Consider the following 13,811-nt stretch of genomic DNA (forward strand, 5'->3'; position numbering starts at 1 on the left):
TAACCTAGAGCCTTTTTTTATATGAACTAAAACGTGGGTCACCGAAAGAGTTTAAGTGTTTCTACGCTACGCTAAGAAAGCGTGTACATGTGGCGCACAAAACAACTTTCTTATGTTCTGACATGTCTGTTTGGTCTGCGAAAAAAAACTCGGAAACCCGAAAACAAAAAAAGAAAAGAAAGAAAAAGGTTAATCGAGGGTAAGTTCTGGTTCGCTCGATCTGAGCTAAGGAAAGTTTGAGGACGGAAATCGTGCTTTACTGTCCCCCCACCTTCTCTATGCGTGTCTATCTGGGCGGGTTAGTGTGTACGTGCTACGCCCGATGTGGAATTTTTCAAGGACAAGATTTGATTTGATTTGAGCAAGAGATCACAGACCCAGCCTCCAATGGGCTTCGGTTTTTCCTTTCTTTTTGGTTTTTTGTGCGAAAGTAAGGGTGTGATCCAAGCGTTTTTACCGTCCGCTCCCCGTTCCCCGGTCGCAATCCATTCTCATTCTGTATGTCGGTGTGTCGGTGTGCCAGTGTGCTTTTGGCTTCCATGTTCGGCAATCTTGGGTTTCGGCAACCTTGGGAGGGTTGAAATTATCCCGTCTGGGCGTTTTTGTGAAGAAGCAAATTTTCGCGCTCCAGGGTAAAAGGTTTGTAAGGGCTCAAACTGCAAGGGCAAGCTACTAGGTAGAGGTGAGATTAACGTACGAGCAAGACGCAGGGTAAGGTGTGCGTCTGTCGGGTTGACGCTTGTAAGCACATAGTAGGGCCGTTTTTTTGGCCTACTTGTTTGCTTTGTTGGGATGGATGAGGGTAAGCCTCACTTTAATTCTTTTTAGTCGGTGAGAACAAGTTAGTTTACCTAAGTACCTTGTTGCTGCTTGGACTATTGAATAGACGGGCTGTATCTACTATGTGTGTCAGTGTGCAGATGACCCCATCTACGTACATGTAGTTACATCGCCTCGTTCTCCCCGTGCGTTCTTTCGTTTCCCTTATCGTGGACTAGCAAAAGACCGGTGCCTGCTGGGCGTTCGTATCTCTGATTTTCCAGCCAATTTAGCCTGGGACCGGAGGGCTGTCGAAACCACGTGTTGTGCGGCAGTGTGTGTGTGTGTGGATACCAGGGCTTGGCCAGGAATGTCACTCGTTTCCTTTTGGGCTCCACCTACTTTGGGCATCCGGATGTGGCGGCCGTGGCCGGAGAGCGACGAAGCGAGGGTGGGCGAGGAAGCGAGCGGAGGCGATGGGGAGGCAGGAACGACGGCGAGGGAAGGGCGGGGCGAGGTAACGAGGGATGGCAGGGAGGGAGACAGGCGTGGCAGGGACACGAGGACAGAAACTAGGTTGCTTCGTGTTGTGCTGTCATGAATTGCACACCCCTTCTCTCTCCAGTGAGCCCTTCTGGGGCGAGTGAGCAAGGGAGAGAAAATACCGCTGTCAAGGGGACTCGTAAACTTTTCACATTGGGAGAGAGGGTACGTGGCATACAGGGTGTGAAGAGTGATAACATTGTGTTTTTTGTGGAATGCTGCGCGGCTGACAGGTGGGAGTCCTTCTCTTACGTATGCAGTGCAACTTTGGGGGGCGTGGTTTGAATAAGGATTCCCCTGATTTTGTGTGTGTTAAGTCTGGGGGACGAATCGTTTGTCTTGATGACAGAAGGTGCGGTGGATGGATAAACAGTCGATTCAGGGGAGGAACATTTTCTCGTGGTTGCTTTTTTTAGGGGTTCTCAGGGTCCTGGGGTTTCACGAGTTCACAGTTTCACAGTTTAGGTACTACTATAGCATGGAGTCTTTCGTGTCTCTTTTCTGAGCTGAGAGAGGGGGGGAAAGGGGTGAGGAAGAGAGAGCGGCGGTAGTATGACCTCAGTTTCTGATGTTTCTTGAGCTGAGAGAAGTTTACGAGGAGCAGTGGTGGAGTCTCAGTCCAGATGCAGGACGTGCAACTGTATGAATTCAAGACTGGCACAGGACACGATGTGTTTGATCAGGGCTTTCGCTCAGCATGCAGAAATTGTGATGGCCTTCAACTAGCGGAGCTACTGCCACAGGAAACAGTACTTTCAGGGTTGGTTCATCCAGCAGGTGAGTTGTTACAGCAGCAACAGCAAGAAAAAGGCATCACCAAGACTAGCAACACTATCCTTTGACATTTGCTCAGAGCATCGCCGCCACTGCACTCTCAAATGACGTGTGGGTGTTCTCTATGTTTCTGTGAATGGAGTGATTACTGTTTGGATAAGGAGCATACGTGATTTTTCTGCAAAAGAAAAGTAGTCGTGACGATTTTTCTCCGCGGGCACAATTCAGATGCAGTCTACATCATTCTTCTCCCTTAGCTTTCTCATTCCCTTGAGGAAACAGGGAAGGTCGTGGTCACACAAGAGACTAGAGCATGTTGCACGAGATTTGCGCCAAGACACAACAGTGACAGATGCACTGTTACCACGACAGGAAAATGGGTTGCAGTGACAGGATGTGCTTGCTGCCTGGGCAGTGGACAAGCCTGCTGTCTCTCCAACAGAGGCTATGTGGATTTGCCGTGCTGTCCCTAGTTCACTCATCTCTTGTTACGAGAGCCAAATATTTTCCTTGTTCGCAGTTCAGCACCGTGCTAGCGTTGAAGCATTAGGGAGCACGAGGGTCGAGCAGACAGCAAGGAGGCGAAATGAAGCATAATGCTTTGTGCTGAGTACAGGGTGCAGACCTGGCGGGTTTGGTGTTTGTGTCGTGGTTTCATGTAGGTTTGCTTTGTAATTTGGCATGTCATTTGGCCGCTTGGTTGTGTCCTTGACGGCCTGGCCTCGATGCCAAGCCTGTGTCGTTGATGCGGAAATTTTTTCGCCCAGAATGTTACTTGAGAGAATCATATATGATAGGCGGTGGTTCGTGTGGGAGGCTAAAAAAAGACCAGTTCGTGGTCTCACTGCGGCGAGAACGGGTGGGTGCGCAGACGGGATGACGCGAGATTTTGACGTGTGATTGATGGAAAGCCAGATTATGGTTGCGCCGGAGGGTTGCGAAGAGGTATGTTCCTAGCAAAAGCGGGTTGGAGATAGGACCGGCATGTTGTAGTGCGCGGGGATGGTGGGTGGTGACGAAGGTAGAGTTGACATGTCAGCAAACGCAGGGTTCGAGTGTCGTATTCTACGCTGCACAGGCGTGTTTGGTAGGCGGGAGAGTTAGCAAGAGGGCCATGGTGTCGATGGTGAAACGCGAAAAAGCAGTCGAGTGATTAGGGGTACAAGTGAGTGCTGGGCTTATAGGAGGCGAGCGATGGAGCAGGCGCGTGGTTGTAGTCTGGGCCGGGGCGGAGAAAGCGCATTGAGGCGAACCATGGCTGAAGCATCGACCGGGCTGGATCCGCCACACGTCACCACAGCCCATTTGCGTGGCCATGACGGTGGACTTGTGTGGATTTGTGGATATGGATAGGTGTTGACAGCGGCGAGTCCGTGGGTGGGCATGCACATGGCATAGCATAGCAGTCGAGGACTCGGTTATCGAGATGGACGTGACAAGCATGATGCCTCATCTCAGTGGCGGTCGTGTCCGGTTAGATGAGAGCAGTGCGGCCGAGGACAGGGATTTGCTCTTACAGCGCCAGCCTCAACTCTGACCACGCCGACCACAGACAGCCAGCGACAAACTTAAGGACCAGTTCCCCTGATCCGGCCTGAGAAATAGATGCCGCCCTTGTCTTGTCGTTGCCATTGCCCTGCCCGTCGATGATACATACACCCACACGCTCGCCCTCACTCGCGCATCCCCACTGTGTATACATGCGCACTCGCCGGAGCGGACGATATTGAACGGCAGCTTAGCTCTTTGGTGGTGGTGGTGAGGTATTGGTACGTACTGCATTGCCGATTGCCGTGGGGCGTTCCCCCCCTAGTCGCCTGTCCATCATCGTACGACTTGTCGAACCACTCCAACATCCTCCCTTACGCGAAAGCCATCTGGACCCTCCCGGAGCCGTAGCACGATTGCTGCATGCCATTTCGACGCAAGAGTGCCATTCGCCATTCGCCCAGGAGCCCATAGTCGCTGCAGCTGAGTGCAGCTTGTGCGTAGCCTGCCTTACCTGTCGCAGAGCGAGCGCACTCTGCCGGATCTGCCGCCGCCGCCCGCATTCGCCTTGTGCATCATCTGGGAGAGAGTAGAGAGAGAGAGTGGCATGATTTGAGATCGTCCAAAGTAGCTGCTGGTAAGACCGAGCTCCTTCCTACCCGCTGTGTTGCACACGCCGTCGTGTATTATCTCCATCGCTTTTTTGCTCTTTTCGTATCCTGCTGTCGTCCTCGCCTGCGGTCCCTTAGTTTCGCAGCAGACGGTCCTTAGTCTCCCCCCAATGGCTTCTGACCCCTATGGCAGCCCCGATGACGGGCTGGAGCTGGAGCGAATCGCCGTGCGTGACGCCGTGGGCGCAGCCACTTCTAACCATTGTGCTAACATGCGCTGCGCTGCCAGGTCGGTCCTTACTGCGTCTTTGACAACTTCAGACTGCTCCCGAAGCCCGAGCCGGCTGCCTCTGCCCCAACCACCCAGGACCCAAGCCCGCCCACGACGACGACGTCGGCGGCCACCACCACCACCACCACCACCATGGAGGATCCCATGCTCTCTACTGACTTTCCCTTTGGCACCATGCGCGGCCCGTGGCTCACCACTGCCGCCGACGACATGACGCTCACTGCTTCTGCCGACGACACAACCGACTGGAACGAGTGGATGCACTACAACCCCGCCCAGCCGTCTCAGGACTCCCAGAACGTGGACACCAAGCCCGTCAACCCACAGGGGCCCGCCGCATACCCTAGGACCCGCCAGCAAACATCACCCCATATCACCCACCTTCCTCAGTCACAGCCGCTACCACTACCATCCACCCTCACTCCCACCACCGCTCCCATGTTTGCCCAATCCCACGCCGTTCCTTTTACCTTTGGCCAGAGCGCTGACGTGCCGCTATCGTTTGACTTTAATGGCTCTGACCTCAGCTCGCCGCTAACAGGCGACATGCAACAACAAAACGCATACTACACGGCCCAGCAATGGCAACAACAACAGCAGCAGCAGCAACAACAACAACAACAATCACAACAACAGCAGCAACAGCAACAATTATCAGACAACAACCTCTTCTCGCCTTCGCAATACCAACAATCCAACTATGCTGCACCACCGCCTCCTGACTCCACGCCGAGTCTGCACCACAGTCCCAACTCGCTGAACAATGGCCGGTCAAGCTCAACATCATCGCATTCATCACCAGAACCCGCCCCATCAAACTCGAGAAAGCGCAAGTCATCGGCCGATTCCGAAGAGCCGGACGACGATGCGCCATCGAGCAAAAAGGGCGGCGCGCCGCCCAAGAAGACTGCGCACAACATGATTGAGAAGCGATATCGGACAAACCTCAACGACAAGATTGCTGCGCTCCGCGATAGTAGGTCATCATCCAGCGCGTCCTGCCAAACACTTTGCTAACTTCTCCTTCAGGTGTCCCGAGTCTGCGTGTCATGTCACGACCAAATGGCACCGAGGAAGACGATGACCCCGAGGATCTCGAAGGACTCACTCCTGCACACAAACTCAACAAGGCCACTGTCCTGTCAAAAGCGACTGAGTATATTCGCCACCTGGAGAAGCGCAACAAGCGTCTACAGGATGAGCTGAATACCATGAAAGGCCGGGTAGAGAGCTACGAGAAGATGGCCATATCCGGCCCCATAACACTACACGGTCCAGGTGGCGCATCTGACAGGTATCACGATGACCCCTTCACGCCTACACATGGTCTATCCATGTCTGGCCCACCCCAAGGCATGATTCCTGTCCCCGACAACATTGCCGCTCTTCAACGCGGATTGCCACCACAGCAACACTACGCACACGCCTACCCTACGGGATACGGCGGCCGTCCAGCCGTCGGTCCACCCATGGTCAACGGACGACGCAGCAGTGCTATGATGGGCAAGCTCATGGTTGGGTCTCTCGCCGGCTTGATGATACTCGAAGGACTCGTCGAGCGCGAACAGTCACAAGAAGAGCCAGAGGGCCGGGGCTTGTTTGCCCTGCCTATCAACCTGGTCAGCATTCTCGCTCCTCGCGTCTCGCTCGGTGCTTCATCAGCCCAGATTCCTCTGGCCAAGCTTCTCTTGGTATTCGGTGCCTTCTTCTACCTCGTTGCTCCCCTGCTCGACTTCAAGTCGAAGCCCAAGAAGAAGTCTCCATCCATTCTTTTGTCGCCTGCACCATCACTCGCTTCGCCTGTCGAGGTACGCCGAAAGGCCTGGCTCACTGCTATCCAGACAGTCTGGGTACCACAACACAACTTTATTCTGGAAATCGCTGCACTTGGTTTGAAGACGCTGAAGCTCAGCATGCGCAGAATCATTGGCTGGGAAGGTTATGCATACCTCACCGGAACCACCCGGGAACAAGAAGCTGCACGTCTCAAGGCTTGGGAGATTGCTCTAGATGCTCAACTCACTGGTGGTGACGCAGAGATTAGCAAGAGCCGACTTCTCCTTACACTCATCGCCTCTGGAACCCTTCCCGACACTCCCGCGAGACTCATGCTCAAGGCTTTGCACATCCGAATTGTCCTTTGGGAGATTGGCACTATCGGCCATAGCTCCTTGTGGACACTCAACGACTTGAGCGCGAAATTGGCACGCAGCTACTGGAACATGGCACGAAGCGAGCATCGCATCGCTGCAAACACATCCAAGAAGAACAGCGGCATTGAGCCATTGCCGGATCATCTTGCTGCGCTCATTGAGAAGGAGTGTGACGATGTCCTCGTCCCTGCAGTCGTACAGCGCGCATACAACATTGCTTGGAACAAGCCCAGTGCCGAGCAAACAACTGTGGATACTTCCATGGACGCTGTTGTAGAAGACTTTGCCATCTGCTCGCCTTTGGATGCGCTTGCTGCCTGGTACTCGAGCCTCGTATTGAACAAGGGACTGGCCACGGCACTCGCCACCAAGAACTGCACTCCAAAGCCCAACGTTGTCGCAGACCTTGATCTTGCTTACCGAGCTGCACCTCCCAACTCGCAAGCTCAACTTCGTGCCCTTGTTGCTCAAGCAGTCGTGCTTGATGAGGGTCGCAATGAACGCATTGCAGCAGCTCTCGAGGCCCTCCCATCTACACCCAAGCCCGCCGATTCCGGATTCATCAACATTGTCGGTAATGGTTTTGTAGCACCCGATGTGCGCAAGGCTCTCACTCTCGCTAAATGCATTTCGCTATCTACGTTTTCAACTCCCGAGGCACGTCGTCGCGCTGTTTTCGTCGTCAACAATACCTACTTACCCGAGCCCACCACCACACTCCTCAGCTTTGTCGCCGCCCACAAGGTGCTCACACAATTCATGGCTGATGACAGTCTGAAGGCTGACACTAGCCGGGGCCTGGAAAGGATTGCCAGTTCTCTCCGCATGTGGATTGGTCATGAGACTGGCAAGAGAAGTGGCGTGTCGAACAAGGTCAGGGCAAAGATTGTCAACAGCTGTCTTGACGCAAGCAAGAGTCTTGTCGGGCTCGAGCAGAAGAAGGTGGAGGCGGAGGGGACCAAGAAGAAGAAGGAGGAGTCTGATGTGGATGATGGATATGCGAGTGCTAGTGTCAAGGACGACTAAGGACTTGAACGGTCTTTTTCTGTTGTTCTCTCTTCTTTTCTTGTTTGCCATAGGGATTTAGGGTGAAAACCAGGCGTTTTTGGCCAAACCAATTGTTGTACGAGAGAAAGGGGGGATTATGTATCTTATTGCCCTCCCGCAAATGGCGTTTTTTTTGTCAACAGGGTTTTTGCATATATATTTTTTTATACCTTTTGTTGGGAAGCGGCCTCCCCTTCGGCCTGAACGGTCACGACGATTTTCGTTTGTTTCAATTACAAGTTGGTTGGTAGTGTATCTTGTTGTTGCTGTTTATCCTAGATAGCTTCTATTTTTTTTTTGCAATATATCACTACTTATCATTTTCCCCAGTACGGTGTACTCATGATGTCTGTCTGGTTGATAATCCTTACCTAAAGTGTTGTTGAAATATTTTCTATTTTTTTTTGTCTTGGAGGGTATATATACGGTGAAGTGTTTGGTTCAATATTTTGATTCAAAGTGTGTACCTTTGTCCCTTTTCAAAAAAAAAAACATATACACAAATATATTGTCCGGTTTCCGTGGATGCTGTAGCTCAATTATTTCCTGGGGAGAGGAAAAAAAACATATATACAATCAATTCACCCAAGCATACTCCTCTTCCGTCCCCTCAACCTCACCCCTTCCAACCTCTTCAACACACTCTTCGCTCCCTTGCCCGTGTCCCCATACGCCCTCAGCACCTCTTTGAACAGCGGCTCAGCGGCAGGATGCGTAGCGCTGAATGCGCGCTCAAGGACGTATAAATCTACTGCTTTGTCCTCGTCTGCTATGGATGCGCTGGTGAGACCAAAGTCGATGAGGTAAATGGTGCCGTGGCGTATCAACTTCTTTGATTCTTCTTCTTCGCTGTCTTCTTCTGATGGCCACAACGACGATGGGGACGAGGAGGAAGAGGAAGAAGAACAAGAACAAGAAGAAGAAGGGGTAGGTGAGCGAACCATGATATTACTCGTTGTCAAATCCCCATGGCATACACCGACGGCGTGGAGTTTACCGATTTCACAACCTATTCGTGCCATGAGGTTTATCATATCTTGTTCTTCTTCCTTCTCCTTTGCTCCCTCTTCAACTCCATCTTTCGCAACCTCAGCTCGCTTCGCCCACTCATCAAGCACACCCCTAACCGTGCCTCCCCCAAGAAACTCAAGCACTAACCAACCTTCCTCCACATCTACTCCCAAAACCCCAGGCACATTGACCCCTTCCTTCTTCACTCGCAGCAAACTCCTTGCTTCAGCGAGTAAGCGTTGGCGGGTGAGGCGCCGGTCGAGAGTCGGGTGCCGGTATGGTTTTGGAGGCCGGTATTTGAGAATTGCAGGGCTAGAGAACCAGAGAAAAGAGGTTGTGTATAGGAGAGCTTCTGCGCCTTGGGTTATTTGCGTGAGGTTTGAGGAGTCGAAGGGGGGTGGCGGGGTATGGAGGGGGAGCGAGGTTGGAGGTGTAGGTGGGGGCACGATTGGGGGAGCGAGGGGTGGTTCGGCCATTATGTGCGTAGCGGAGGGTCGTTGGTTGTGGTCGTTATGCGCGTTGGTTCTTTTATGAGTACAGGGAGAGAGAACTGGTAGTGTGTGGAGAGTCGATTGCGTACAGTTGTGTCGTGGTGTTGGTGTTGTATGTTTTTTTTTGAAGTCGCGGGTCGCGCGAACTTGCCCCGCGTTGGCGACAAACCAAACCAAACCAAAACTAAACCACAGCCCAGCCTCAGCCCTGTAACGATCGCTCGATTCATCTCCACCCCCTTGCCATTGGCAAGCCACCAAGCGAAGTTGACACCGTCGATCAACCGTTTAAACGCCCCCCCTCTCTCCGGGGTACCGAAATTAGACTGACATGTTAACCCACAAACTCGGCAAACCCAAAGTGCACAGGTAAAAGGGTGTACCCGAAGATCAGCACTTCATGATCGCTAGGGCACAGATGGGAAAGCACGACCAGCAAGAACGTGCAGTCCCAGTATCACATCACAAAGCAATGACAACAACTTCCTTTGTAAGCGAGTGATTATTGCATTGAACAATCTCATTCTACATTGAATTCACTCATCTCTGGTTTTTCCGCCTTGCCACCCATAGCCACAGAAGTAGCGACCGAGTTGATCTCAAAAAAAAACGGACAAAGTTGCTAAAAGTAAATGATAACACAAGAAAAAGAAAAAAGGGTGCCCAAGGAGTGCAATGATCTCTAGCCACAGGCAATAGAGTTCGTTGTCCGTGAAGCATGAAAAAACCAAGTCGCCGATCCCAAAAAGCCAGAGCCCACCATGCTCGTAAAAGCAATTCGCATAACAGTCCGATAAACACGAGAAGGAGAGAAGGAAAAAAGGGTTGGGAAAAGAAGATCTTCCTATAAGGAAGAGACGAAAGGTAATCGTGATGTTTGGAACGATGAAAAAAGCTCGACCTTGGCCGGGATACGGAATCAGTAAGAACAAATGGGCAAGATGATAAAAAAAAAGTCGTCATGGGCCGTGAAGAAGCAGGTTTGGTAAAGCGCCACAGTAATATGCACAAGGGAGCAGAGTCCCGGAATGGATCTTGTCAACTGCCTAGTAGACGGGGCTCTTGCGCTTCTCAGTGCCAGTGAGAATGAGCTTGGGCGTACCACGGCGCTCCTCTGGGCGGATGTCAACAAGGCCGCCACCAACAGAGGCACCGTCATCACTGCTAACGCTGTTGGCAGTGTAGGTGCGGTTGATAGAGTTGTCGCGAGAGCGCTCCTTGGAGGCCTTGCGCTCAGAGCCAATAGCGCCATTGGCTACAGCACGAAGGCTGCCAATGCTGGGCCTGCCGGAAAGGCTGCCACTGCCTCCGCTACGGACACTGTCCGAGTCGTTGTCAGACGAAGGGAAATGCTCGCTGTCCGGAGAGGCACTTCCGCTGCTGGTGCGGTGAGCACGGCGTCCAATGCCAGCGCGGACAAGGTTGCCCACAGCCTGACGGCGTTGACGGGTAGCAAAGTTCTTGCTACCCTCGTGCTTGGTAGTGGGGCGCTCCTTGAGCTCCTCAATGGAAGGAGGGTTGCGGGGCTGGCGGACAGGGTGCTCTCCAGCACGTGCCTGACCAGGACCGAAAGTGCCAGTCATTGGGGTAGCAGGGAAGCCAGCGGAACGGGCGAGAGCAGAGCGGGGACCCTCGGCAGCCTCGGTCTTTGCGTCAACAGCAAGAGTAGAAGGGTTCTTCTTGTGCCCGCGACGGAAGGCATTGGCGGATGGCGGCGGAAGAGGAACCACATCCTGGGGAGGAGTGTTGGACTTCTTGGGAGGCGAAGTGCTGCGGGTGGCCCAGGGGCTGGGGTTGCTCTCGTTGGGAGGCGACACATGAAGGACAGGGGTGTCAACCTTGGGGGGCGATCCGGCAAAGCGCGGGGTTGGCGGAGGCGGGGAGTTGGACAGACCCGCCATGGCGTTGAGAGCCTGGACGGCACCGTTGTCCTGCTGGTAGCTCGGGTCGACGACATACTGGTACTGGCCGGTCATCTGGTTGAAGACCAGGTAGACACCAGGCTGGTTCGTCTCCTGAATAGCAGCAGTGTTGCCAAACTGCTGGCCATAGGCGTTCATCTGGGGAGTGTATGGCGTGTTGGGATAGCCATGTCCTCCAGACATGTTCATGCTGCCAAACTGCTGCGTGGTCAGAGCAAGCAGTTGCTGCTGAAGCTGCTGCTGCCTCTGAGCAAGGTACATTTCAGTAGCCAAGAGTTGGGCAGCAACGTTGGGGTCCATCTCGCCATCGTCAAACTCGAAAGAAGGAGGAGCCAGGACCTGATTGTAGTAGTCTGGCTGCTGCTGCTGTTGCTGGAACTGGTTGACACCGCGGAAGCCGGAGCCAATGGCCGTCTGAGGAACACCCTGGTTGGCACCGTTGTACTGCTGCCTGGGCATGCGGTTGTTGTTGTTGTTGTTGTTGTTAGCAGCGTTGTTGGCACCAACGTTGTGCTGTGCCTGGGAGTAAGGCGCAGAAGCAGGAGGCTGAGCAGACGTGGGCGTCTTAGGCGCAGTGCGAAGGCCAGCCAAAAGGTGCGAGCGGCTGGTGCGGGGAGTGGCAATCGAGTCCTCGGCAATCGAGGCGACCTTTGGAGGCGAGGCAACGCTGAGACGCTTAAGCTGAGCGCCCTTTCCGCGCGAGGCAAAGCTGGCAGTGGGCCCGCCGAATCCGGCCTGGGATTGAAAGTTGTTGTTTTGGTTGTTGTACGTCATTTGAGCAAGACCGCCAGCGTCCATGCTCATTTTGGTGGTCTAAAAAGAGGTTCGAACAAAGGGTAAGGCTGCAAGTTTGGGGGTTGAAGCGTATGCAGGGAAGTGCACACGAGAAAGGATACAGAATCGAAGATGATGCGGACGAGCTCGACAGTCGACGGTGGGCGGACGTGCGAAGGGGCTGGCGATTACGGGATTAAGGATCGTACTGATCAGAAGTGGTGTAAGGTAGAGATTGGAATCGAAAACCGGCCGATGGGCAATGCAGTTGGAGCTATTAACAAAGGCTGTAGGTCGCTGCGTGGTGCGGCGGAATGCACAGGGTTGGGAGGCAGGAGCAAATGTGGTAGCGGGTAGGCGGGGTGGGCCTAGGGCACAAAAGCTGCAAGGTATGCGGCAACGGAAGCTCTTTTTCTCTTTTTTTTGGTTGTAGATGAAGGTGAATACACGAACAAGCCGTGACGGGATCAGTGGGCAGGCAAGCTGAGGATGATGCGTCGACGGGGTGGGTTCTTTTTTTTTTAGAGGATGGTGGGGAGCGACGGGACTGGCGCGCTCTCTCACACACAAAGGCAGATTAGGCGGAGGGTAAGCTGGTCCAAAGAAGCGGAACAGGTAGAAGATGCAGAAGCAGCGGATGGGTGGCAGAAGAGAGCGAGGGGATGGTGGTGGTAGTGGAAGAGAGCGGAAGCGGAAGAGGAAGAGAGATGGAAGAGGAAAGGGCGAGATGGAGGAGGGGGCGAGGAAGAGAAAAGTGACGGGCACAGCGAGAGGAGGGAGAAGAGAGAGAGAGCGAGACGGGCGGTGGGGACTGTGGGCGGCGCTATAAGGTGACGGGGCGTGGGTGGCAGACAGGGCGGGTTAGCAGCTCAGCAGCGACCCAGCAGCGACCCTGCATCGGGCTAGGCCCAAAGCAGGCCCCCTGGCCACCGAGCCAGACGCTGGATGCAGACTGCAGACTTTGAAACGCTGGGTTCTGATGCGCAATCACGGAGGAGCCACCGTTCCTGCGTGCGTGTGCGTATGCTACTTGACTGCGCCCTTTTTGCTCGTGTCCGTGTTGGGTAGGTATGTAGTGTGTGTATTATGCCAGCGGTCGTATGTGCTATGCCCTGGCCGTCTCGAGTGCGGGCGAGGTTTCATGCGCACGCGTCGGCCGTTGTCTCCATATGATGACCAACCAACCCATGATGACTACTTGGCAACAACTATCGAGTATACCACCCATGACCATGACCATGATGATGATGATGGCCATCAATAGCCACCGCCCTCACCGCAACGCGCGCACCGCTGCACCGCTGGATCGGACAGCGTCTATTGACGGGCTCTGGGCCAGTCATTGGTAGCGTGGCCAGCAGTCGCCAACGGCGGCCACGCCAAGTCGCGCCGCTACTGGTCAGCTCCGAGGCCACGACGGCCGCACCTCAGCCACCAAGCAACCCCCCGTCTAAATATACTCTGCCATTCACCATTCCCCATTCACCATTCACCACTCACCACTCCACCTCCCCTTCCCCTCCCTCCCTCCAGTCCAGTCCAGTCCAGCGCATGCATCTCCTCCCTCCAGCGCATGCATCACCCTCCATGGCCATGCACCGCCAGCGCAGATCTGCCTACCCGCCTGCCGCTGCATGTGCCTCTGCTCGCATTCCGTTCCCTTTTGCTCGTGCCTTGCCAACAAACTCTCGCTTCCTCACACTGGCGGTCCTTTTCTCGAGCCGCCTGGTGCTCAAGCGAGCCTGAAACTGTCGCTCCGTCTCAACTCCCGCGGCCCGTGCACCGCTCCCTCATCTCGGTACCGCCTGCGCTGCCCTGCAGACTGCAGACGGACCTGCCAAGCCCCCTCCCATCTTCCTCGTCCTCGTCCTTCTCCTCCGCCGCCGCTGCGTAGTCTGCCGCTCTCCCCCCTTCTCCTCGTGGCTTCTACGCGGCTGCCGGGCGGG

The 13,811-nt window shown here is 54.2% G+C and overlaps 4 protein-coding genes across 4 annotated transcripts; 1 reads left to right on the forward strand and 3 right to left on the reverse strand.

Moving 5' to 3' along the window:
• Window positions 1–491: 491 nt before the first annotated feature.
• COCCADRAFT_30010 (uncharacterized protein) lies at window positions 492–1,502 on the reverse strand (the record flags this gene model as incomplete). Its single annotated transcript, XM_007718705.1, has 4 exons — window positions 492–738; window positions 860–897; window positions 1,162–1,331; window positions 1,481–1,502. The coding sequence occupies 4 exons, from the start codon at window positions 1,500–1,502 to the stop codon at window positions 492–494; spliced, it is 477 nt and encodes a 158-aa protein (XP_007716895.1).
• A 2,843-nt stretch (window positions 1,503–4,345) lies between these two features.
• Window positions 4,346–7,646, forward strand: COCCADRAFT_108180 (uncharacterized protein; the record flags this gene model as incomplete). The annotated part of the gene is made up of 3 exons (XM_007718706.1): window positions 4,346–4,402; window positions 4,465–5,443; window positions 5,497–7,646. The coding sequence occupies 3 exons, from the start codon at window positions 4,346–4,348 to the stop codon at window positions 7,644–7,646; spliced, it is 3,186 nt and encodes a 1,061-aa protein (XP_007716896.1).
• Window positions 7,647–8,248: 602 nt separating this feature from the next.
• On the reverse strand, window positions 8,249–9,154 carry COCCADRAFT_8886 (uncharacterized protein; the record flags this gene model as incomplete). Its single annotated transcript, XM_007718707.1, has 1 exon — window positions 8,249–9,154. The coding sequence occupies one exon, from the start codon at window positions 9,152–9,154 to the stop codon at window positions 8,249–8,251; it is 906 nt and encodes a 301-aa protein (XP_007716897.1).
• A 1,061-nt stretch (window positions 9,155–10,215) lies between these two features.
• On the reverse strand, window positions 10,216–11,895 carry COCCADRAFT_30013 (uncharacterized protein; the record flags this gene model as incomplete). Its single annotated transcript, XM_007718708.1, has 1 exon — window positions 10,216–11,895. The coding sequence occupies one exon, from the start codon at window positions 11,893–11,895 to the stop codon at window positions 10,216–10,218; it is 1,680 nt and encodes a 559-aa protein (XP_007716898.1).
• Between the last annotated feature and the right edge of the window lie 1,916 nt (window positions 11,896–13,811).

This window comes from Bipolaris zeicola (assembly GCF_000523435.1).
Source record: "Bipolaris zeicola 26-R-13 unplaced genomic scaffold scaffold_249, whole genome shotgun sequence".
Classification (NCBI taxonomy): Eukaryota; Fungi; Ascomycota; class Dothideomycetes; order Pleosporales; family Pleosporaceae; genus Bipolaris; species Bipolaris zeicola.